The following is a 24544-nucleotide window of genomic DNA, read 5'->3' on the forward strand; positions in this document are numbered from 1 at the left end:
AATTCTACAGCAGATACTGCATTCATTTTTCGGACAAAGGTGAGGAAAATGTTGTTTTCTAAACTTGGAATGTCTAAATTTTTCCTTCTCTGCCCCTCTGTGGAGAAAACTGCAATTCTTTATATATATCTGAAATTATATCTCAAAGATGAAAAATGTATAGAAGTAGTTGGAATAACTGCCATCTTCCCTTCACCTACACATTCACCACAGCCCGTTTGCTGTTTCACACGTTTTACAGTATCTCTGTTAGATTAAAAACTTGTCAACATTATGGAAACTGTAAATAAATCCCACCTTAGTAATTCCTGTTCAGTTGTAAAAATGGTAACAATTTAGGAGTTTTAATGTAAACTATAAGATGAAGTTTATTATGATTCTAATTATAATGTCCTCCAATTTTGCTCAGAGCAGGTTTTGTCATCTGCTGCTTAAAACTTCCGATAAGTGTTTGTCCCTGGGAAAATTGCATGCCATCTACCAGCTTTTGTTCTCTCTGTACTGTACTGTGCAGGGTAAAGCCATCTTCAAAGTGGAGCTGAGTGAGCATTAACAACAGGGAAACAGTTTTAAGTGTTTCCCTAAAAGTGGTGAATTTTAATTGGTACGGGGCTAGGGGAACTGCAGTTTCCCAATAGCAGTATGTGACAAAGGAGAGGCTGCACAAGCTCATATGCAATGTCACAGCACGTCGTTGGTCATTAAATGAACAATAACGAGAACAACAGAAGTTAGAAGTAGCATGTACATGCATACTTGCTCAAGTTAATGTTGCTATAAAAACATACAATTTTTCTTTGAGAACTGGTTTAATGTACAAAGGAAATGATGGAAGTATGCTGATAAAATTTGCAATAACTTATAATTTGGGGTATTATGAGTTAAGAAGATTGAAGAAGTGCACAGAAAGATGAACTTGAGGACTGGAGTAATAGCAATGGAATGCAATTCAGTAATACTGCTTGCAAGGTCATTTGGGGACTAATAACAAAAAATTAAGTTGTAAGCTGAGTAATCATCAATTGCAAATGACCGAGGAAGAGAAGGATCTTGGTTGAGTAGTTGATCGCAGATTGACTATGAAATACTAGTGTGACGCAAGCATGATTATAGCAATGCGCTCCAAGGATATATCAGCAGAGGCATTTCTGTTAGTTAGGGAAATGTTAATATCTCAACACAGGCACTCGTGAGACGTCAGTTGGAAAACTGCGGTTCTGATCATCCATTTTCAGGAAAGCTGATTACAAAGTGGAACAGATAGAGCAGAGAGCTTTTAGAATGATTTGGGAAATGAAGCATGTGATTGCAGCATGGAAATATGATTGCTATTTATAACTGCAGGGAGTAAAAATGAGATTAACACAACAGAGGGGGAAGAAAGGTATTTTTTTCAAGCTAGTGTTACTCCAAAATGCAGTTTGCTAAAGTTTTGAGAGGAATTGTATGGTGTGTGTTGCCATCAGAAGCAGCACAAGGGACTTGGTGCTTCAAGATACCCCTCCTAAACCCATAGGAGAGGTGCACGTTTGAGGTGTCATTGTTTCTGGACTCTGGGATAGCATCCATCATACAATCCTCTCAAGCATGCAGAAGGCTGGGAATGCATCTGTGACATCTGCAGGTGGGATACTCTTTATCTACATGCAGAGTTTATTGTTCACATGGCTCCAATAAAAAGAATACATTTTAGGTTCTAAAAAAAGGCCAAACCCTGTAAGCCTTCAGCCATTGACCTCTGCTTTCTGGCTATTCTCAGTTCTCCTTTCAGAGCTCCACTTCTCCAGTTGTCAATCCTTAATGTAGCTAACAAACCTGCTAACCTCACATTGAAAATCACTCCTATTGAACTGCTGTAAAAGAGCTTCAGAGCTGTAATCTCTGTACTGCTTGGAGTATTTAACATTTTAGAAAAAGTAAAGGAAAAAAAACGGGAAAAATCTCCAAAACAAGGAAAGCGAATGGATGTCAGATACTCTTCTGTACATGCTAATCGTGAAATTTTCAAGCTTTGACATTTTGAAATGGTAAATATAAATACAGTATCTTCTTCAGGGAAATTGTAAGGCTCTGGGAAGTACAGTTTGGGATCACCCACCCTGTGAGTATCCATATGCCAATGAGTTGTACAAGAAAGTGGCTTCCAAATGAACGATGTGCTCTGAAATATGTACCTTTGCTTCCTCTCTGTGTTTCCCTGGTGGGCTAAGAAGGAAAGGCCAGGTTGATCTCCAGCCTTTCATTCTGGTAGACAACCCTCTTTCAGACAGTTTCCCGTCTGCTTTAAAATTTTTATTTTTATCTCACTTGTCCCCAGTGTAAATGATTATTGGCCATAGACAGGTTAGGAACATTGCCTCTTTCGCAGTGTTTCCAAAAACAAAGTTAAAAGTTAGTCTTGAGCAGTCTTTTGGGAAAACGTTATTTTGCATTTTACTACAATTGGCATTTATTCTTAATAACCATTTCTTTTAGTATCCACTCAAGGACATTGTACAGAATTAAAATCTAGCCCATGGGCCTGTAATTGTTTAGTACTCCACTTGCTTTTCTTCATTTATTTGAAGAAAATACGTAAGTGACAGCTTTATTGAAAATCTTTGTTATTATCTGCTCTCAATTGTTTTGAGATGGAGATTAAGCATCTGCGCAGTGCAGTCACAAGGAGAGCCTGCTTTGCTCCCACTCTGCCCCTCTAATGTTCTGCCCCCACTGCATTCCCATTAGATACTTCGTCATTATCTCCCTTCTGCATCTCACGCTTGCTGAAAAGTGAAAAAAATGTTTGGACATTACTGGCATAGAATGCAACACTCACCTCATCCTCCTGTGCTGAACCTACTTCTTTTCTCACCACTTTTCTGTATATACACGTGGCTGAGTTTGACAGGAAGCACTAGCTTTTCTCTGTAATGCTTTAGAAACTTAACCAGTTCAGCCATTTCCCACTGTATGAAAGATCTTCTGCAGAAATGCAGACAGATGTTTGAAACTATTGTGACAGCCACAAAATAAGTATCTGTCCTGGGCAGATTTTGTCCAATGGGCAAAATCCTTATTTCTCTAAGTGTTGAGTCAAGAATTTGCAGTCTTAAACTTAGTTGCATTTTTGTATTTTGACATGTGCTTTGCTCTTCAATATTTAAAAGTGATTGCTTCTGTTATGCCTAAATGGGGAAGGGAATTTGGGACATGTAGCCTTCCTTTTAGAGAGTCAATATAAAAGTGCCAATGTAACAAAATTTCACAGTAAGGGAACACGAATATGACCAGCATAATTCTGGAAAGTACACGTTTTACTGGTTTGCTTCAAGTCCTGTTTATGCATTAAATGCCTATGTAATGTTGTTTTCAGATGAAGACTTTCCTATCAAGGACACAGCAACCTCTAGAGCAAAGTGGCACAATGAACAAGAACACACTTTGCAGGAGTCCTGGAACTCCTTGGTAAAGTTTAATTATTCCCATCGTGGCCGAATCTCTAACATGGATTTTCAAGGGGATATCTTTGATGAGTTTCTCCATCAACAGAAAATCAACCGGCCTGGAGAATGTCAGCAAATGAGAAAAGAGGGACTACAAACGCTACCAAAACAGCAAGAAGAAGAAAATTCTGTGGAGACACATGATGGAAATGATTTTAAAATCCCTGTTTTACCTTATGGACAGCACTTAGTGATAGACATTCAAACAACATGGGGAGACAGACATTATGTTGGTCTTAATGGAATTGAAGTTTTCAGTTCTAAAGGAGAGCCTGTTCAGATTTCAAAAATAACAGCTGAACCACCTGATATAAATATTTTACCAGCGTATGGCAACGATCCCAGAATAATAACCAATGTAATTGATGGAGTAAATCGGACGCAAGATGATATGCATCTCTGGCTAGCACCATTTACCCCTGGAAAACCTCACTTTATCTTTATTGACTTTGTGAATCCCTGTCAAGTAGCTATGATTAGGATTTGGAATTATAATAAATCTCGCATACACTCTTTGAGAGGTGTGAAAGACATTATAATGGTGTTAGATGAACAATGCATCTTTAAAGGAGAAATTGCGAAAGCTTCAGGAACCTTGTCTGGAGGTATGCTATCATTTCTTATTTTCTTTGTGGAAACAGCAATACAATAGAAACAAATACATTTAGCTTGTTTGTTATCACTTTCCACTTCAAAGCAAGCTAAGTCTTTATATAGTATTTAGCCCTTTTAATTTCAAAATGCAATGCAAAACCCACTAATGCATTCTTCAATGATATTGTGAATTTTAGTAGCATGAAGAGCTAATCTCTGTTCTTAATGATGTCTTAGCAACAAGACCGTATTTCAATAACATCAGATAGTCACTAGACATTTAAAAGTAAAAAGTTTTTTACTTGTTTTCACAGATATAGTCTTTTGGAAAAGGTGATGGAGAAGCTTTTTTCGTATTTTCTTTTATATGTATTTGAAATTTGACTTGAGTTCTCTATGTTGTTCTGCTGTGCACTATAAGTTTGAGAATGAACTTATTAATTATATTAGTAGTCAGTATCAATTTACTATGTATTATCTTTAAACAGTACTGGAAATTAAATGTAAAGAAAGACGGAAAATAATTTTTATCACTCTATATATTCTTTTATGGTTTCTCCATTTAATTCTGTATGTTGCCTTCAGCTCCAGAGCACTTTGGGGATACTATATTGTTCACTACTGATGATGATATTCTCGAAGCTATATACTGCTATGATGAGACATATGATGGGGAAATGGAAAATGCCAGCTCCTTGAGATACGAGGAAGAACTAAAGAGGCCAACAACTGCTGATAGGGAGGGAGATGAAAGACCTTTTACACAAGCGGGGTTAAGAACAGAGGATCAACAGGTAGGGGCCTCTATGATCAGAACGCTGTGTAGATGTCTTACTGGAACATGATATGGAAGTAGGAGACACTGATTTCCATGATGGAGTAAAGCTCTGCAGAAGAACTAATACAGTTACCTGTATATTTTGAAGACTTTTTTCACCCACTCAATAATTCATGCTATTTTTTTAAGCCCAAAAGGTCCTCCAAATTTTGGTTTCCCTGATTAATTAATAAGACTAAAAGGAAGGCGATACTGGCTTGTATATATATTTTTTCCTTTACTTATTTGGACAGAGATTAGAGGGAGTTCTTTTTGATTTAGGTATTCCTGAAGATTTATGCCACTGTCTGTGATTTTTACCATACAGTTATTCATGTAATGAGTAGCTGTGCTACCTGTCACTCCAAACCAAAGATTTTTCCGTATTTTACACACAGAGTATACTCTTGCTTGTTTCTTCCCCCACAAATTAAGTATCTTATGTGAGAAGGATATCCCCCTTACGACCTTCCCCTTATTTTTGTCTCTTTCCTTTTTTGACTAGCATCTCTAGGTCTGTGTGCATTTTAAAGCATAAAAATGTCCCTTTACTATTCCATAGAGTAGGTATTTTACTACTTAGAGGAAGGCCGTATTTTCAAGCACTGGAGTCTTGCCTCATACCACTCCAGCCCAACAGTCCAGTGTCTGAGCAAAGATTCTGCAAGATTTTCTGCTCAAGATGATGTGGGGCAGTCTTTGACCTGATTTACATAAAATCTTCTACCTTCTTAGAATGTTCATGAGCACCTACTGATGCTTCAGTGAGGATATCTTTTTCCAGGGGACACATTCTTACTTGTAAGTCTGTGAGTAGATGCAAAGCTGAATCAATCCTAACTCCAGCTGGTTCAGCTAACATGCTCCCAGTCATATATGGTTCTTGATGAGCCTTGTGCTGCTGTCAGGCCTTCCTGTTCTGTCTTGTCCTCTTCTCCTGGTGGCTTGTAAGACAAAGGGAAATGTCATGACATTGGAATTTAATCTTGCTGTTAAGATCATGCTTTGACTTCTGCAGTGCTAGTTAACACTGGCAACAGTAATTTTGGTACCATCTTTGCTTGCATTAGCTTAAATTGTTCAGACACCTTACGCAGTGCAAGATTTCATGAACACAAATTGGAGTTCACCTTTCTTTTTTTGGTCACTTGTTTATTGTGAGCATTCACCAGGACCTCTTCCATTGCAGAAGCCTAGACCTGGACTCTCTGGTCCTCACTCGGAGCCTCTGCCTTTTATTTTGCTGTTCATCTGTGATACTCTTCATACTCCTTTTGTAACCCTGAAACATGCTGTATCAGCAATGGAATAACAAAAGCTATTGTGACTGAGCCATTGATCTCCCTGTCATTCTGTATTTGCTGGTACCATCAAGATTTTGTAGATGGATGCTTATGTTATCAGAATGATACAGATGTACTAGACAATTTGTCTTCCCCAGCATAACATTGTCATTTGGATTAGTATTGGGTTTGAACAGTCTCTACCTGTTGATCATTCACCCTTTTTTCCCGTTCAGTGGATGAAACAGTGTTTTGCTGTGCTGACTACTGAACTTTTCAAAAGCTCTTATGGAATTGTCTTACTTTCTTGTCAATATTATCCATGGTCATCTGACTTTCCCATGAATTTGGTGATCCTTAACATGTCAACTTTTACAGCAGGTGAGACCTGTTACTAGTGCACTTGAACCAACCCTGACTGTGGCCAATAGTGGATCCCTAGGGAGAATGTAAGAATAGAGCAAACATGCAGTGGTGTTTCTCTGAAACACTCATCCAGCCCTTAGAAATTTGTCTCACAAGGACTTTTTGACTTAAGCTTTGTGTTTAGTATCCTGCCAGGGATTTTTATTGCGTTAATTCATCCACTAGCTTTTTGAACTCACGTGTACTTTTACAACTTACAATGCTCAGTGGTAAGTTTCCCAGCTTAACTTGCTTAGCACAAAGAACCTATTTCTGTTTGTCTCTCGGTTCATTTAATGTCCTCTAGTTTTTGTGTTGGAAGAAACTAAACAATTATTCCCTATTCCCTTCTTCAAGCCGCTCGAGAGGTTTATGTCCCTCGGTTACAATCTCTTCTAAATCTCTCTTTTCCAGAATGGTTAGTCCTACTTTAGTTATTCCTCACATGGAAGGTGCTATGCTAGGAGCATACTTTCTACTGTGTATTGCTTTTCCAATAACTCCTGTACTATGGTCACATTTTGTCAGATCTAAGAACACAGGTAGGACAATGTTCGCAAGCAGAAGTAGTTGAAATAGCAGAAAATGAGGCCATATCTGAAAGAAAAGATAGTGGGCACCAGTGGAATGAAGAGATCTGAGTAGCCAAGAAAGGAGAAGAGGGAGAAAAGAGGTGATAAGGTGGCTTGGCACAAATGGTTTATGGCCAGCATTCTGTAAAACCAGCAGCTTTATTGCATCCATAGGTTTTGATATTCAGTCGAGTTGCAAATTTTAATTCCCAGGATGATCTTTGAAAGTTGTTCTGAGAAAAAAGCGTCAGACATCACAGGTAGAGTCACTGTTTTATGAGAAAGGTACCTCCAATTTTCTATCTTCTGTACGTTATCTGTGTGTGTTTATTTCAGTGCACAGTTCTTGTTCAGTTTTACCTACTTAATTACCACAAGGACATTTGCTGCTACGGGGAGTATATTGCAGCCTGGGAACATACACATATAAGATCCGGGATGTCAGTGGTTATACTGCAGAGATCTAATATAACAGTAGGAGAAAAGCGTTGACAAGTCTTTTATTTTGTTTAGGCACAATGTAGGTCCATGTGATGTATTCTGGATGACAGGAAGTCTACTTCTAACGATGAATGAAACTATAGAGAATGGGTCTGGACTTCTAATTTCCTGTTTGGCTTTTTGACTACTAATGAGGATTGAGCTGATGTTTTTGTAGAACTACTTACCATAATGCCAAGATTTCATTCTAATCTGCTGTTATTTTGTTTGGAGCCCAATACTGTCGATGAAAAGTTAGGATTGCTTTCCTCATGTGCAGCATTTTTACCTTTACCTACAGTGAACATAATTAGTCATTTATATCATGCTCACTCAATCAAATGAACTCCATCTGCCACCCTTTGCAGTTTTCCTTTTTCTTTACTACTCTAACTGCCTCAGTATGATCAGCAAATTTTGTCATCCGTCTATTCACTTTCTGGTTTGCTATGTTGAATATTATTAATAAGTACAAAAACAAGCTTTTGGACAAGTTTTCTTGTTTATTCTAACCTTTGATTCTTGAGAAGAAGTTGTGGTGGCACTCTCTGAGAACTTAACTTCCTTCCAAATTTCTTGCCTCTGCAACATATTTGCAACGTGTTGCAAATATAGCATATTTTATTTGCTAATGGCAGTCTGCAGGTAAATAAGAGTGACTTAAAAATTTCAGCCTCTTTGAGAATAGGTAGCCCATACTAGGGAGTCTCCCACTAACACTCCTATATGCACTAATGAAAACAAGCCCTAATAGTCTTGACTTTCTGAGGATCCATATGATTTTCTACATTTTGGGGCATGTTTTCTATAGTTTGCAGGACAGCCTGGGTAGTGGGGCAAAGGGGAGATGGATATACAAACAGCGGCATGTAAAAAAAATGAAAACAAAGAAACAGACAAAAATGCCCACCAAAAAAAAAATCACTTTGTAAACAATATGTCTATAATGTATATATGATATGCATATTCATTGCACCTGTTGGTTTACTTCTTAGATTCAAGAGCCAGACCCTCTCTCTGAAGGTATACCCAAGGAATCAGGAGTATTTATTGGAAAATGTAAGTTCTTACATTTACTTCTTGCTTAACCACCCTGTCCCCTAACGTGTTATCAAGGAGGATCTGATTTGTCAGAGCTGTACAGAACTTTGTGACAGATGTCAGGTCTGGAATAAGAAGAGTAATTGAATATTTAAGGCAGAAGCTTTGTTTACTGTGGCATTTAGAACATTGTATTGTAACAGTTGGCTTTTAATCTCAGAAAAATAACACTAGCCATTTGCCTAGTCCCTAAATGGGATTTGTAATACCTGTGTCCATTACCCAGTAATTCTCTCCCAGTCCTATGTATTTATGTAGACTGACTGAATTTTTCAGATCAGATTGACAATAGAAACCCTATGGTAAAGCTAGACCAGACTGTTACATCCATACTTAAAATACCTGTTTCTTTATCCCGTACAAAAATAACTCTCTGTGGCCCTTTAAATTATTTTCCAGAGAGCTTTGGAAAACCCAGAAGTTTCAGTATCAGTTCCTGGTCCTTTGACCAGCACAAGAGAAATTAAGTTCTTGTGCCTGGCATAAAATCTTTAGCAAGCTGTGATGTGTTCTCTGAAAATACTCACAATGCTGTGGCTTATTCAGCCACAGATCTGTAAACTATGCCTGTGATCTGTGATCTATGACCTATGAACTATATCTGCATCTGTGAACTTGATCTATGGACATGTATATGATTAATTCATATCTGTGAACTTTAGATGCCTTTCCCTCTTCCCATTTCTCAACGTGGGTGAAAAAGATAGTGAGGGTGTGATTCAGAGCAGATGCAGTCTCTCACACTGGCAAGATATTGTTAATCATCTGATTGAACTAACTTGTCTGTACCAGACAAAGAGGTCCTTATTTCCATGAGTTCTTGCCGGGAAAGAGCTGGAGAAAGCTAGTTGTATTTAAGGGCGGCTTTCCATGTCTTATGAAATGCAAAAGAAACTCCAATTTAGTGTCTTACACAGAAAAAAATTGCCATTGATTGCTACAAAAGACTATCTTTGTAAATAACCTTGCACAAATGCAGAAAAACAACTAGAAGCTACAGCTTCATTTTTGCCAATGATTTCTGTATACCCTGTCCTGCCTGTGTATGTTGTTCCTTGTTCTCCTTGTGCTTTTGGGTGATCCCTTAGACCTGGAGTGAGAGTCCTCTTGCTTCTTCTCATTTTGGGAAATTACTGGGAATTATGGAAAACTTAGGATCAGTACTGGCTTTTTCATCTGGGACTCCTGGTAATAAATAGTGCATGGAGTCACTGAGCATTTGTATCCTTGACCTGTTGTAGGTAGTTTTCATCTCTGTCATCCTCCTACCAGTCATGATGTCAAGGAGAAATAGTGCCTCAAAGTGTGATGATGACTGGTAGAAAGTCTGGCTAGTGGCTAGTTACTAGAGGTTTCTCTCAGTGGTCAATACTGTAGTTGACACTGATTAATGTCTTTTTTTTAAAAAGCTTGGATTATGGGATAAAGTGCAATCTCAGCAAGGTTGTGGATGATACCAGAGGGAAGTGGTTGATATGCTGGAGGGCAATATCAGAGCCTTCTGTTCTTCAGAGGGACCTCAACAGGCTGGAGAAATGGTAACCTTATGATGTTAGCTCATGTAACCTCATGAAGTTCAGGGCAAATGCAAAGGCCAGTGTGTGGGGAGTGGCCACAGGACAGGCTGCGGGCCAGCTGGCTAAGAAAGCGGCTTTGCACTGGAGGGCCTGAAGTCCTTGTACAACCACAAGTTGAACAAGAGTGAGCAGTGTGGCCTTGCAGCAAAGGCAGCCAGCTGTCTCCTGGAATGTCAAGATAAGAGTGCAGCCAGAAGGGCAAGGAAAGGGATTCTTTCCCTGTATTCAACACTTGTGAGACTGTATTTGGAATACTGTGTTAGTATGGAACTCCCTAGGACAAGAAGAAAATTGACATCCTGGAGCAACTCCAGTGGAGGAGAGTGACCAAGATGGTCAGGCAGCTGGAGTACCTGACGTGAGAAAAGCCTGAGAGTGCTGGGCTGGTTTGTTCATCCTGGAGAAGAGAAGGTGAAGGGGAGGTGAAGCTATCAGGTGGGCATAGAGTGGACAGATCCAGGCTGTTCTCAGAGATGGACATAGAGCTGGGTTGAGAGGCAGCAGAAACAACTAGGTAGGAGATAAGTATTTGGAATTAGATATTAGGAAATCTTTTTCACCCTGAGGGCAAACACTAGAGCAGAGATTGAGAGAAGTTTTGAAATCACAGAATCACAGAATCATTAAGGTTGAAAAGGACCTTCAAGATCATCGAGTCCAACCACCAACCCAACACCACCATGCCCCCTAAACCATATCCTGAAGTGCCATGTCCAGACGTTTTTTGAATATTTCCAGTGATGGTGACTCCACCACCTCCCTGGGCAGCCTCTTCCAGTGTTTGATCAGTAAAGAAATTTTTCCTAATATCAAGTCTAAACCTCCCCTGGCGCAACTTGAGGCCATTTCCTCTCACTCTATCGCTAGTTACTTGGGAGAAGAGACCAAAACCCACCTCACCGCAACCCCCTTTCAGGTAGTTGTAGAGAGTTTCCTTGGGATAGTCCCAGTTGCAGCAGTCCTCTGCTTGTTCTGGACTGCGAGCAAAGGGAATGCTGAGTTTCACAAGCTCTGTGCCTGAGAGCAGGATTGTTACATCCTTGGGTGCCGCAGCAAATCTGCCAGCCTTGGAGACATTCAAACTTCCGCTGGATAAGCACATGAGAGACCTGATCTAATGGACATGCTCTGAGCTGGGAGTTGGACTAGAGACCTCCAGAGGTCCCTTCCACTCTCCATCATCCTGAGATTCTGTGAAGGCATTGGCATGGTGATGTGAATACTAAACCCTGTGTAGATATCTGCTTCACCCTGTCTTTTCCCTTTTGTTTGAAAATATACTCTGGTTTGCCTGAGAACTCTTTCATGCTTGTATACTAAGCAAGTTTAGTCTTAGCAACGGCCTTGGGAATAGCATCTAGTATCAATGTAGCCATAGCTCCAAACTTGTCAGCTAATAGAATTGTTTATTTCTTAGTGTCCTTGCAAATGCTAAAGAGATCTTACACCCAAGTGAATTTATGTGTATATCAAGACTTAGTCTTGTGTAAATTGCTATGGTTATTTATAGGTAATTGGTCTGGATGGCTTAATAGCTTTAATGCTTGTTTGTTTGACAGGGCATTCTTTAGACATTATCCAACCTGATTATTTCTGGGCTTCTGCAATGTGTGAAATGAAAGATATTTTTAATTTACAGTGATGGACTTTTATGGAACCTGATCAGATTGGAATATTACTTATTACATCTGTATATGCTATTTATATTTTTTCAGTAAGGCATGAAACAGGTGGTTCTGAAGATACACATACAATCATTTGTCTGCCCAATTTTTCTTTCCTATTTATCTTCTGAACATGCAGACTAATCAACATTGCTGCTTTTCACTACTGGTGTTCCATTAAAATACTTCCATGTGTCCAGTTCTGATGTGAAGATAGTAACTTAAACATATTAGTAAACCAAGTTTGTTTTTTGGTTTAACTATGAGTTGGTGTTCTCTAACAATATATGGTTTTATGAGAGACTGGATTTCAGTGAGTCTAGATAGTCACACAGCTGGCAAAATATCATAGATAGACTTCAGGCTAATAGGTCTTCTCTGTCTCTGCATAATCACAAAATCTATCATGTAACTGCTTAAATGTATCGTTGAATTACTGTCAGTCTACAGTCTATGTAATGAGAGACTTGATAATATGCTTGATGGGGGCTTGTATAGTTACAAGCGAACAAGGTGTTGGTAGGCCACTAAAGGGGACAGACATAAATTTACAGAAGATCCTATGCTATTCCATGAAGGTAAGCATGCAGACCAGGAAGCATCCAAATACAGCATATAAAGTTATTTAATCTAAACATGTACATACTGCTAATCATCACAGCTTGCATGCATGCTTATATTGACTTCTTACTTCAAACTATTAAGTATATATACAGATATATTATATGTATATTCTTTTATATAGGCCTGCAACTGAATTTTACCATGACCTGGGGTGACTGTCATTACCTTGGACTGACAGGACTTGAAGTGATAGGAAAAAATGGTCATGCATTAAAAATAAGTACAGAACAGATTTCTGCTTCACCCCAAGACTTAAATGATCTTCCAGAGTGTACAGGAGATTCCAGAACATTAGAAAAGTAAGTAGCAAAAGAGTTGGATTGTGCAAGCATTTTCTCCAGGGCTCTTTTTTTTTTCTTCTTCACGCCTATTGTTTCCACCAGCAGTTTTGGAGTTTATCAATTTTAGATGCATTTTACGTCAAACTTTATAAAGTGACAGAATTATATAAGCTTTGATTATGTTGACACATGTTAATGCGAACATAAATTTTCATACTATCACAGCTCATTCCTGGTTTTCACAAGCTACCCAGGAACAGCTTGTTGTAGAAACATGAATGAGATGTTTCCAAAAGATGGTGTTTGAGTCAGGAGATGATAACATGCCTGGTTGGTATCTCTGCTAAAGGACTTTCCAGGCAGAAATGTGGGTGTTCTGTAGCATCTGTCTCTGCATATGCAGTGATATTTATGCAAGATTTTTGGACAATTTCAAGCAAAAAATTTGAAGTTATCAAAGGCTGAGGATGTATTAGGGTATTGCAGAAAAGGTGCAGTTCTTTTGGCAATTCTGCGGCTTTTTTTTTGGAATTCCAATGAAGTTTTATTCATTGACAAGTATACTTCCTCAAATGAACTTGTTCTTCCTAAATGGTAGCCGTATAGAAATCATAGGGTATAGGTCTGGAGAGGACTTGGCATTTCTTATTGAAGCTGCATCCTATTGTTTCCAAGTCATATCTCGATTTTAAAGGGTATTTTCAGTTGTAATCCTGTCCGCTGGCATGTTTATGGTCTTGTGAATAAGTTTACGAATCAGGACTTCTCTTTTCAAACTCTTTGTTGAGTCTTCTTTAGAATCTTGTATTTGTCTACATGTACACTAACTCTGTAATTTCTGCTAATCTGACTAATACGGATGCCAAGCTTACTTGTATATAACTCCTCAGTTCTTCTGCGTATTTGTATGAAAATCTCTTCTGTAGGCATCAAGATCTAAGAAACCTTCCCATGAGATCCCCTGTCATGAAGAGGTTCTGGTGGTAGAGTCTCTCCAGACTCCACCATGATGGACCCAGATGCAAAGAAGTCATTTAGCTTTTCTGTTGGGGTCTTATCTTCTCTGAATGCTCCTCTTACAGCGTAGTCATCTGTTGATCCTACAGAATTCCTGGCAGGCTTTCTGCTCCTTATGTATTTGAAGAATTTTATTTATGGTTCCTTTTGCTTGCTAGCCTTCATACTCTTTTTTTTTTTGGCCCGTGCATACACATTTAGCGTTCCAGAGTTTATGGTCCTATCAATTTAAGGTTTTTTGGTCATGACTTTTGTTGAAAGATGGGTTGTAGTAACTTTCTTTATACTGCCACTGAGCCAAGCTGGCTTTGATTTTTCAAGTCTTCCTCTTTCTAACATCTTTCTTAGTAAGTGGGATACATTTGGTCTGTGCTTCCCTTAGTATTCTCTCTGCTGTGTGTAATGATTTGATTTTGTTTTGTTGCTGCTTTTTTTTTTTTAAACATACCTCATCATTTTTGCCTAAGAACCTTTTTGGGCACAAGAAATAGGGTGGGGGTTTTTTGCTTTTGATATTTCTGCAAGCATGTTGAATTTGAGCACACTACACTGGTCTTCAACTGTAGCATTTGGAATAGGTCCTGTGTACTATTCAGGACCAAGTCAAGGATCATATCTTCTCTCAGGGGCTCCCTAGTAAGTTCATCTGTGAAAGCGTCATTATTCAAATCTTTTTCTTTAAGGAACTGCCAAGTCTGGCGCTCATTCTTCCATTATGTGTACAAAAGTAATTACAGTGGGCAATTAATTCATATGCTCCTTTACTCCCTCTTTGTATGCCATATTTTGTGGTAGAATAAGATAAAGTCAGAATTCCAAAATGAGGAAATAATGGCATTAACTTTATCTAGTCAGCCTGAAGTCTGTTCTCTTATGAAAAGACATTGTCATGCCGGTAGAAAATTTTCTTAAAAGTAGGAATGTGCCTAACTGTGCACATGAAGAAGTACGTGAACAAACTCTGGGTTATCCAGCTCCTTGCTGGATTCAGTATAGTTGCATTGACGTAGTAACACACTGCAGATACAGTAGTTTAGGCGTGGAACTATATTAATAAGTCATATTGTGTCTGGGCCTTAGAGGTCTGCTTTCAGCCATTTGGGCACAAAGGTAGTTGAGCTTTCCTCTGTCTGCCCCTGTTCACACAGGGAAAACCTAAGGATTTTTCTGCTTTTCCTCAAATGGACCCAACTAAAGGAAATACTGTTTTTCCCACTGTCTTTAATTCAACAGTTGCGTATAATTTTTGATGTTTACTGTGCTCTTTAATTGCATGCACATGGGCACAATAAACCCTGGAAGCTGGAAGTGACGTCTAGAAAAAAATTAACACCTAGTAAAGTACCTGATTCTCATGAGAAAAGCAAGCTTTTCCTTTTTTGTGGATAATGGATTTTTCTCTTTGTAGGTTAATAGATGGGACTAATATCACAGTAGAGGATGACCATATGTGGCTCATTCCATTCTCTTTTGGAGAAGATCATCTGCTCACAATCCATTTTGATAAAATTGAGAGTATTGCAGGGCTTCGCTTTTGGAACTATAATAAATCTCCAGAGGATACCTTTAGAGGGGTAAGTAAAAGCAAAGGAGCACTGCCAGCAAAAATATACAGCAGTGCATTGGAAAATTGGTACTGTGATAAACGAATATAGCTGCCTTAATGGAACATCATAAATCTTTCTAGATTGTCTGAGTCTGAATTTTGTGGCAAGTATAATGCATTTCTGTCTCCACAAACAGCAGATATTGAAAAAAAGCCAGATATAGTTTAAAGAAATCTTCACAGCTGATTTTTCTGAGGCACATACAGTAGCACATATTATTTTCAAGATACATGATTCTGAAGAGGTATCCTCTCAGTATCTAGTATTTAGGCCTACCATATGATTCTTTATTTCTTGGAACACGGGGACTGGTAGAACAGGGGACACTTCTCCAACAGAAATTCTGTTTGGATCACAGAAGGCCAGTCAATCAATACTACCTTTTCCAAGAAACAAGAAGAGTCTGTAGAACTCTAATGTTTATTAGGGAAAGTTGGCATCTTCAAACAGTTTGACTAAAGTAGTTCAGCTAAAATTATATAACATACCTCCTCTCTTCTTTTTCCAAATTTCTAATTGTTTGGGTTTTTTTCATATAAAATTCTTGGAATTGACTGGCAATTGACACCTCTTGGAGATCGTGTTACATCTTGCTGGCACGCTGAGTTGGCTGTCCCTCATCTCCCCGGTTTTTCTCAGAAGCTAGAGATGCACTTGTAATGATAATGAAGAAGTAGTTGCTGTTCACTGCACAGAAAATTTATGGATCCATTTGTTTCCAGATCTTCCCCTTCACATATAATTGCTGCCTTCTTGGTGTCCAAACTCAATCAATAGATAAGAAGAAAAATGTTGGTATGTATTAAACTAGAGAGTGACAGGACAAAAAGAATCAGCAAAATTCTGGAAAAAATTCTAGTACTGAAGTTGGAGGCATGGATCCTTCATAGGATTGGGCAAGATAGTGGCGAAAGTTGCAGAACTGCTTCTTTGTGTAAATTTACCTTCCAGGAATTGCTTTAATATGAACACTACATAAATTAGAGGTGTTCGCTCTCCACAACAGAGCCCTGGCATCTTTTAATAGCAGCATGGGGTATTGTTGAGTGCCAAAGACTCCCAGAGGGCCAGAGCATAAGATCTTGCATTTAAGCCACAACTGATCTAGACATTTTAACATTTTTTGGTAAAATCTGTTACTTAATTGATTTGATTCGGCATAAAGAAAGGACTCTTCCCTCTGAGAGCGGTACAGCTCTGGGACAGTATACAGTGATGGGGGACTTTCAAAACTAAATTTGACAAGGCCCAGAGCAACCTGATTTAGCTTTGTAGGCTTCACTGCTCTGAGCAGGAGCTGTGACTGGAGACATGCAGAAGTCTCTTCCAACCTAAATCTTTCTGTGATTCTGTGTACAAAATGCAATATGAAGAACTATCTTTAAGTGGTGATGTGGAATGTTTTTCACCACTGTCGTAAGACCAAGCTTTTCAAAGGCAAAGCAGGGGAGAAAAGTTGGAACGTGAATTTTCATACCAAATTAACTCCCTGTATGGGTGGCTCAATTACTAAAGGAGGGAAAGAAATAGCCAAATCCCTAAAATCAAACATGGAGTTTGGTCTTTGGAGGCCAGACCAAGAAGGAGAAGCAAGAAAGAAAGAAAAGGAAAGAAAGAAAGGAAGGAAGAAAGGAAGGAAGGAAGAAAGAAAGATATATTTTCACAGTTTACTTTTCTAGGTAGAAAAAAGAGGTGAGTCTGATAAAAGAGGCATGCAGGTGGCACACCTGTAAGTCCTGTATCAGTTAGTGCGTACAATTTAAACGCGGAGTTCATACCTGCAGTCCTCTAAAAGGATAAAATATTATTTGGAAAACTGAAGATGCAAGGTATCTGCTGGGCCACCGTAAAGAGGCTTGAGATGGTAAATCTGGGGTATCATGACATCTGTCTCTTGCAGTATTGCTGTTCCTTCTAAGAAACAGTCCCTGGGTATGAGGTATAATGATTTGCTAGGCAGCTGTAGACTGGTGGATTCACAGCTTTCGTATGAGAGGGTAATGGCAGTGAACTGTCAAAATGAAGGCTTCTGTGCTATTTCCAGCTCTGTGAAAAATTACCTTGTGAAAGCTTTGTTATGTGATTTGTAAAATGCTATGTGTGATGGTTGAGTGCCTTCTCAGATGATGAAAATTACTTAGAAATGAGGGCTGTAAAGGGCACATAAATATAAGCAGCTGTGGTATAATAGGTAAGATTTCATCTCTAAGCCTCTAGACTTCCTATTCAATATGTGTTTCCTAAACTAACGTGTATTTCAGCGGATTTTTCACTTCCTCTCCTTAGCCTGGCAGACTGATTCAGCTGGGAAGTGGCATGCAGAAGTTTCTGAAATAAAAAGGATATTTCCTTTCTTTGCTCCAAAGCTTATTAAAGATGAAACCAGAAATACTTATTTCTCCATACTTGGTACTCACACAAACATTCCGTCCGAATTAATTTTCATGCTGCTTGGAAATGAACTGAGCACCTCTAGTCTGGTACAATACCCAAGGTTTTCAAATCAAGGAATGTTTGTGTAAAGAAAAAAAAAAACATCTTCCAGAAAATTAATTGCTTTTGGGATATTGTACGTGTAACTTACTGAAATTATAATTGAATAAAAAATCATTTACAAATGGAAAAAATATGAAAACTGTTATGAATATGAGGACACTGATAATATACAAGCTTTGCAGAAAACTCGGAATGTTTTTAAGTCCTTCTCAGATAGATATCCAAAATGAGAATTTTAACTATAAATATTGCATATGTATTTTTAATAGAAATCATAATAATGCAAATCAAATATTTGCATACAAAACTTAAGTTACCCTCACGTTATCATATATACATCAGTCAGTATAAAATCCAAAGATTAGAAAACTGACTCACATTACCTTTAGACTAAATTAAGTCTTTCGTTAACTAAATTAATCTATTTCAGTTCAGTCCAGTAATGAACAAGCCTTATCATAATGCCAGCTACAAGGCCATCTTGTTGTATTTTACAGGTATTATTCCCTCCTTAACCGGTCATTAGTGAAAGACTCAGTACAATAAATGCTGCTTGTGAATAATGTTAAGTTATATTTAACATATTTCAGGGCAAGATGCAGTGATAATTGTTGCTGCGTGATTGAATTGTTATGTGACTGGGATCATGCACACAGCACCAGATGGTGCTAATGGGGGAGGGTGAAGGGGCCAGGACTCCCTCATCATCTGAATAAATATGCCTGAATTATTTAGTTTAATCTTCAGAGATTGTATAAGAAGACATGCATGCAACTATGATGTGGACAAGACTCAATTCTTTCTGCCTGCTATGGGTACATCTTCTTTATTCATATGCCCTTAGGTTACATACAGCACTGCTTGGTAGATGAGTTTGTGTGATCCTGGAAAAGTCCAAGTGCCACCTGCCACAAAGATAAATGGAACTGGAGAAATATAGGTTTTTTATAAATGCAACAGAGACACAAAAGAGTCTGCTCTCAAGAGACCACCAGGGTTGTGTTTCTTGAAGGCTACCTTCAGCCAGTGCTGAGCAATCGGACCTGATCTAGCAGTGCGTTCGGGTGCAGCATGGCTCTAACGGGCTCCTCAAATCGCCTTTGAGACGTATGCTGACTCGAAAGCTGTGATGTGTGTATGTATTGCTGCAGGCTCAGGAAGCTTCAGTTTGCTGAGATCTAGTGAGATGCAGTAACTGAAGGATCTCTTCAATACAATTTTTTTTCTTTTTTCCCCCCAAATCCTCACCTCTCCCATCCCTATCCATCTCATCAGTTCAGCCAGTGTCAGCTACGATGTTCTGAATTACACACTATGGGTTGCAACTGATATCCGTTGGTTTAGGCTTTCTTTTGCCAAAGAATGTCATACTATAGAGGAATGAAATAAATATAACAAAATTACTGAAATTATTTCAGCCTCTGAAATGAATGCAATTATTTTGCATCTGTTTTATTTTATGTAATGTAATGTCATGTTGTGTAATGTTATGTTATGTTATTTTAAACAAGGCTAAGGTAGTCCATGTGTCGCTGGATGGTCACAGCATCTCCCCACCAGAGGGCTTTCTTATACGCAAGGGACCAGGCAACTGCCATTTTGACTTCACCCAAGAAATTCTCTTTCTTGACTATCTGCATCCACAGCTGATTAATAACGTACAAAGGAGGTAAAGTAGGAAGTTTTTGCTATATGAACCACACAATTTCTCTTAACTGGTTAGTATTCTTTCATGTTCTCTGCTGAAACCAATCTATATGACACACCTGGATGAAAATATGAAGCACTTTGAGCAAAATGTTTCATTGGGTTTTAACTATATGCTGTTAACCAGGTTTTATTGAGATCAGAGGACAGTCTAGTCCATAATCACAGGTGGGGAGGTTGGGAGGGCTTAGGTTTGTGTGGGCTTAGTTCTGTTCTTTTCTGAATGAACCAAGGGTACATAAAGAAACTATTGTGTCTTGGGGTTTTTTGGCAGGACCAGCTCAAAGAGAATGGAACAAGCTAGTATGGACTATGAAGCACCGTTAATGCCATGTGGTTGTATCCTTCTCTGTCGTTCTCTTACTTGTCATATAGAATATTTTAGAGTTACATACTGTGGTTATGAGTCCTGAGCTTTTTGAATCCAACAATTTCTGGTGCTTTAAGACATGAACAAGATACCAAGAATATGAGAAAGGCTTCCATTAAGTATGAATTAAGAATAAATAATGTAACATAATATATGGATGTGTGACCTGTTTTCAGATACTCTGGTAGCTTTTTCTCCTGCCTTTTATAATCCATTCAAACTGGAGCTAGAGGTCCATTAGCAGAGTATCCAGCCAGCCTATCAAAGGTAGAAGTAGTCTTCATATTTTTGCTTATCTTTGAACGTTTGACTCATTTTATATCTTCATGAAAGTTCACCTGGACTGTGTAATATTTTTGCCATTTTTTGCAGTGTTTGTTTCTTTTTAAGCTTATATTTTCCTAGATAAGCACAGCCTTTTGTGATATTTACTATTATACCATCCATCTATTTAATGGGCCTTTTAAATCCATTAGGCTATTCTAACCAAGTTTGGAGACAATGAGGTCCAGCAATACTAAATTCCTGCCAGTTCCATGAAAATCTGTGTCTGGGTAGAGGGAAGAGATACAAATGAGTGCTCCATTACAAAAATGGAGAGCACAGACTGCATCGTTACATTTTGTGCCGTTCAGTTTAGGGGCATATTCACTGGGCAGTTATCACCGTATAATTCAAAACCAGGCAAAGGCATATTCAAGATACACAGGAAGGCAGTAAAGGCTCCAAACAGGAGCTGTGGTAGTAATATGTTGCAGTGTACAAGAAGGTAAGACACGCACTAAAAAAATTCAGTAGTTCTTAATCTGATGGAAGAACATATATGAACATATATATATGTGAACATGTATGTACATAAAGATATCTAGATAGACTTTTGCCTAGTTGTGCCACCTGTAGATGTTCATTTGTGTGTGTATTATCAGTGACAGACAAGGCAGGCTCTGCTTGTCTTAAAATAGTTTATTCAGAGAAGTTTAAGTCATAGTGAAGTCATAGTCAAAAACAGATTTTTTTCACCCATGGTATGACTCTCCTAAACTGCAAATAAGAGTGTCTGACATCAAGATGTGGGTTGCACAATCATTTTTGAAACTGCAAATTAAATAGTCTTATTAGGACAAAGTATCAGTATCAAAATTTTCCTTAACAGCTTTTTGCTTTTTAGTTGTTTTCCAGTTTCAGCTTCTGACAAGTTGGGGTGATCCGTACTACATTGGTTTGAATGGACTTGAGTTGTTCAATGAACACGGAGACCAAATCTTACTAACTGAAAACAGTATCCTTCTACAGACCAAGAGTCTCTGTCCCTTTCAGATACACAATTATCATATTGTCGAATAATCATATGGCATCACCTACTACTTCTTCCAAATTGCCAGTTTACCCCTTGTGATTACTCTGCTCGTATTTCTCTATATTTCTGTGCTGATATTTGTTTCCATGTGTTTTAATGTATTCTATATACTTTCAGAACATTTCTTCTCTGAATGGGGTGCACCAACAAAGCAGTTCTCCTGGTCCCCTCCTATCTGCTATTCCTTTTCCAACTATGGAATATACTGAGGGCAAGGTTAAAGAAGGGAAGGCTTAAGAAGGATGTGGTATTTTTTGATATCAACCTTTATTTCGTCTATGGTATGGAAGGCCCAGAAAGTTTGATGAGCTATAAATTCATAAGAAAAGGTTGAACTCAGTTCTTTGTTATAGAATCTTTCATTGTGCCACAGGAAAGAAAATTTTCATAATTCTTGTTCTGGAGCTTTAGGCTATTCTAGACACCTGATCCAGTCGTGAAGATAAGGGCTGAGACTGAATTTGATTCAGTGTTCCCTGGGTAACCGAGAGAGGGAATGAAGGACATGTTTGAAAGATTCATAGTCATCAGGGTTATACTTCAGTGCTCTGTACCAGCTAAAGTCTCTTAAGAGCTGAAAGCTTCATACCCCGACATATAATTCATGTAGTTCAGTCACATGGAAGAAACAGAGTTTCTGAGCCAACTAGACAAAAAGCGTGGAAGCTGCATGGACTGCACATCTGTAAGGATCCTCATTGCCTAATAAATAGAGGATGCAATGAGAACGGTAATAAACTCTTATTGTACCTTGTGTGATGCATGATGAACTTGAAACATTGGCAATGGAGAAGAAGCGTTTTGAAAGTGAAAAGTGGTAACAGATTGTTTTGAAGAACAGGGGATCTTTCACTTGGCTTTTAAATGGTATGTCTTTACAGTACAATATACTGACAGGTAAAGATACCTCAGCTTGTTTTGAATGATCACCTGTTTCTGCTTGCGCAGTAGTGTTGCTTGGATGTATTAGGATCCCCAAAAGAGCATATTTGTCTTAGTGCAGTACTAACTGTTATAATTCAGTACGGAGTCTGGAGCAAGCTTTTCTTAAACAGTTGAGGCATTGCTGTGTTATTTCTTAAGTTCTTTATAAATACTTACAGGCTCAGGCCTTTTAGAAGGCAGGATAAGAGGAAATTAATGTCACTCAAACTGGATTGCTAGAGATTTGTAATTCTGAAGACAGTGCCATTCATCCATGTTTCTTTGCATGTCTTTAACATACATTTTTAACATAAATGATCTCTCATGGAGAAAATCTAGTTACCTAGAAAGCCTGTTCAGTAGCAGGTTTAATCTTTCCAAAAGAAAGCCTTATTAGACAGTTACTGATTTTTATCTCAAACCTTGAGGGACTCAAGGAAAATCTAGTCTGACTGATGACTATCTCCTACAAAGACACTTTTCTTCAGACATGTTTCATATGAGGAGTTTTCACAAGTTCATGCTAAAAAACCTGGGAAGTGCTTATTCCTGATATAGGAAATGTATTGATGAAGTGATAAATATGTACCTGAAAATAAATTAAATGCAGATAGTTAATTTCTTGCTATTCTAAAAATACTTTTGAAGGCCAGAATCTGTAAGGGTTGTCCTGCTTTTAAAAATGTGCCCCCCAATTCCTCAGCTAACCAAGTGAAGTACTTAGAGTATTTAAAAGTTTTACTACTGTAGTATTTTTAAAGTTTTTCTACTCTCCATGAGAATACTTACTCATGGAATCTAGTAGAGCAAGCATGAACTTTTAAATACAGTGTTTCTGAAATGTACTTTTCAGTTATTTAAGCTTAAAGTTTTTTTCAGATATTGCTGCTTTTCCAGATAGTGTCAACATTTTAGAAGATGTATCTGGAGACGTCCGAACTCCAGACAAACTCATTGACAGAGTAAACGACACCACCGATGGCAGACATATGTGGCTGGCACCAGTTCTTCCTGGTTTGGTACATTTTCCCTTTTCTTTCCATTTTACTGATGTGCGTAGATGTAGCTAGAAGCATGAAGGAAGGCATACATAATTTTTAGATAAATTTTGCATTAGTAAATGATGCTAAATGACAGCCTTTTGGAGGAAGCTCTTTTTATTCCACTTTCTCTTCAGTACACAGATAGCAGCAGTATAGATTTCCCAGGTTTCTAATCTCCTGTCTCCATGGTGCAACAGCGGAAGAAGTTCCAAGGCTAGCATAGACGTTTTTTCAGTTACTATGAAAAAGATACTGACAAAGGAGTTTAATATGCGTGTTTGGTGCAATAAATGCTTTTCAGACAAGAGCAGACTGAGATCTTAAATTTGCTTTTACAAAAAGCAATGAATGTTGTTCCAGCACTGAGAATTTTTAAAATCTCATTATCTGTCTTGAATTCAAATTAATAAATTAGAGATGACAGTATTTCATGTCCTAAGCCCCCAAGTGATTCAGCCCTTTTAGAAGCCCCACGTTTAAAACATGGAGTACCAAATATCTAAATACAAAAGTAGATAAACTTAGATGAGTTCTGACTTTGTTTTGGGAGAGGACATTTTGTATGGACCTGTTATGGAGATCGTTAAGATATATTTATTTCTTAAAAGAAGACAGATTTCAAAAGTAACAAAACATAAACTCGAGCTGCGATGTGTTACAGTTTACTGTGTTGGAAAAATCCTTCCTCCATATGTTACAGTTATTAATTAGAATATTAAAAGCAAAGAATTAAGTCAATGTTGAAAAAAATTCATGTCGCACTAAGATGTTGTAATGCGGTGGGTATAATTAAGATAAAGTTTTTTAAGTATACTTGGGAATATGACTACTTGCATTTCTTAGGAAAATGGAAGGTCTGTAAAATGCTTGAGACTCCTACTGTGTAGATCCCGTATCTTGAATCCTGGTAATTAATTTGATGGGATGCTCAGATATCCATTATAACATCATGAATGATTGATTTGACAGCCATCTGAGTTTGCTCATGTCCTTATAAAAGACGTGCTCGCAGAAACTTCATTTCGGGAAGTGATTGTGCCCCTGTACTGAGCATTGGTGGGGCTGCACCCCGAATCCTGTGTTCAGTTTTGGGCCCCTCACTACAAGAAGGATGCTGAGGTGCTGGAGCGTGTCCAGAGA

At 38.3% G+C, this 24544-nt stretch overlaps 1 protein-coding gene across 1 annotated transcript in view; it reads left to right on the forward strand.

Annotated features, from left to right (window-relative positions):
* Positions 1-24544, forward strand: part of KIAA0556 (KIAA0556 ortholog) — a 62613-nt gene that overhangs the window by 31331 nt on the left and 6738 nt on the right. Inside the window, exons 13-22 of the mRNA XM_010281492.1 lie at positions 3356-4090; positions 4665-4873; positions 6301-6336; positions 8671-8695; positions 12724-12901; positions 15309-15474; positions 19515-19672; positions 19985-20049; positions 21249-21359; positions 23241-23380. Coding sequence (XP_010279794.1) covers positions 3356-4090; positions 4665-4873; positions 6301-6336; positions 8671-8695; positions 12724-12901; positions 15309-15474; positions 19515-19672; positions 19985-20049; positions 21249-21359; positions 23241-23380 — 1823 coding nt within the window. The remainder of the gene's footprint in view (positions 1-3355; positions 4091-4664; positions 4874-6300; positions 6337-8670; positions 8696-12723; positions 12902-15308; positions 15475-19514; positions 19673-19984; positions 20050-21248; positions 21360-23240; positions 23381-24544) is intronic.

The sequence above is a fragment of the Phaethon lepturus genome, unplaced genomic scaffold (assembly GCF_000687285.1).
Source record: "Phaethon lepturus isolate BGI_N335 unplaced genomic scaffold, ASM68728v1 scaffold11992, whole genome shotgun sequence".
Classification (NCBI taxonomy): Eukaryota; Metazoa; Chordata; class Aves; order Phaethontiformes; family Phaethontidae; genus Phaethon; species Phaethon lepturus.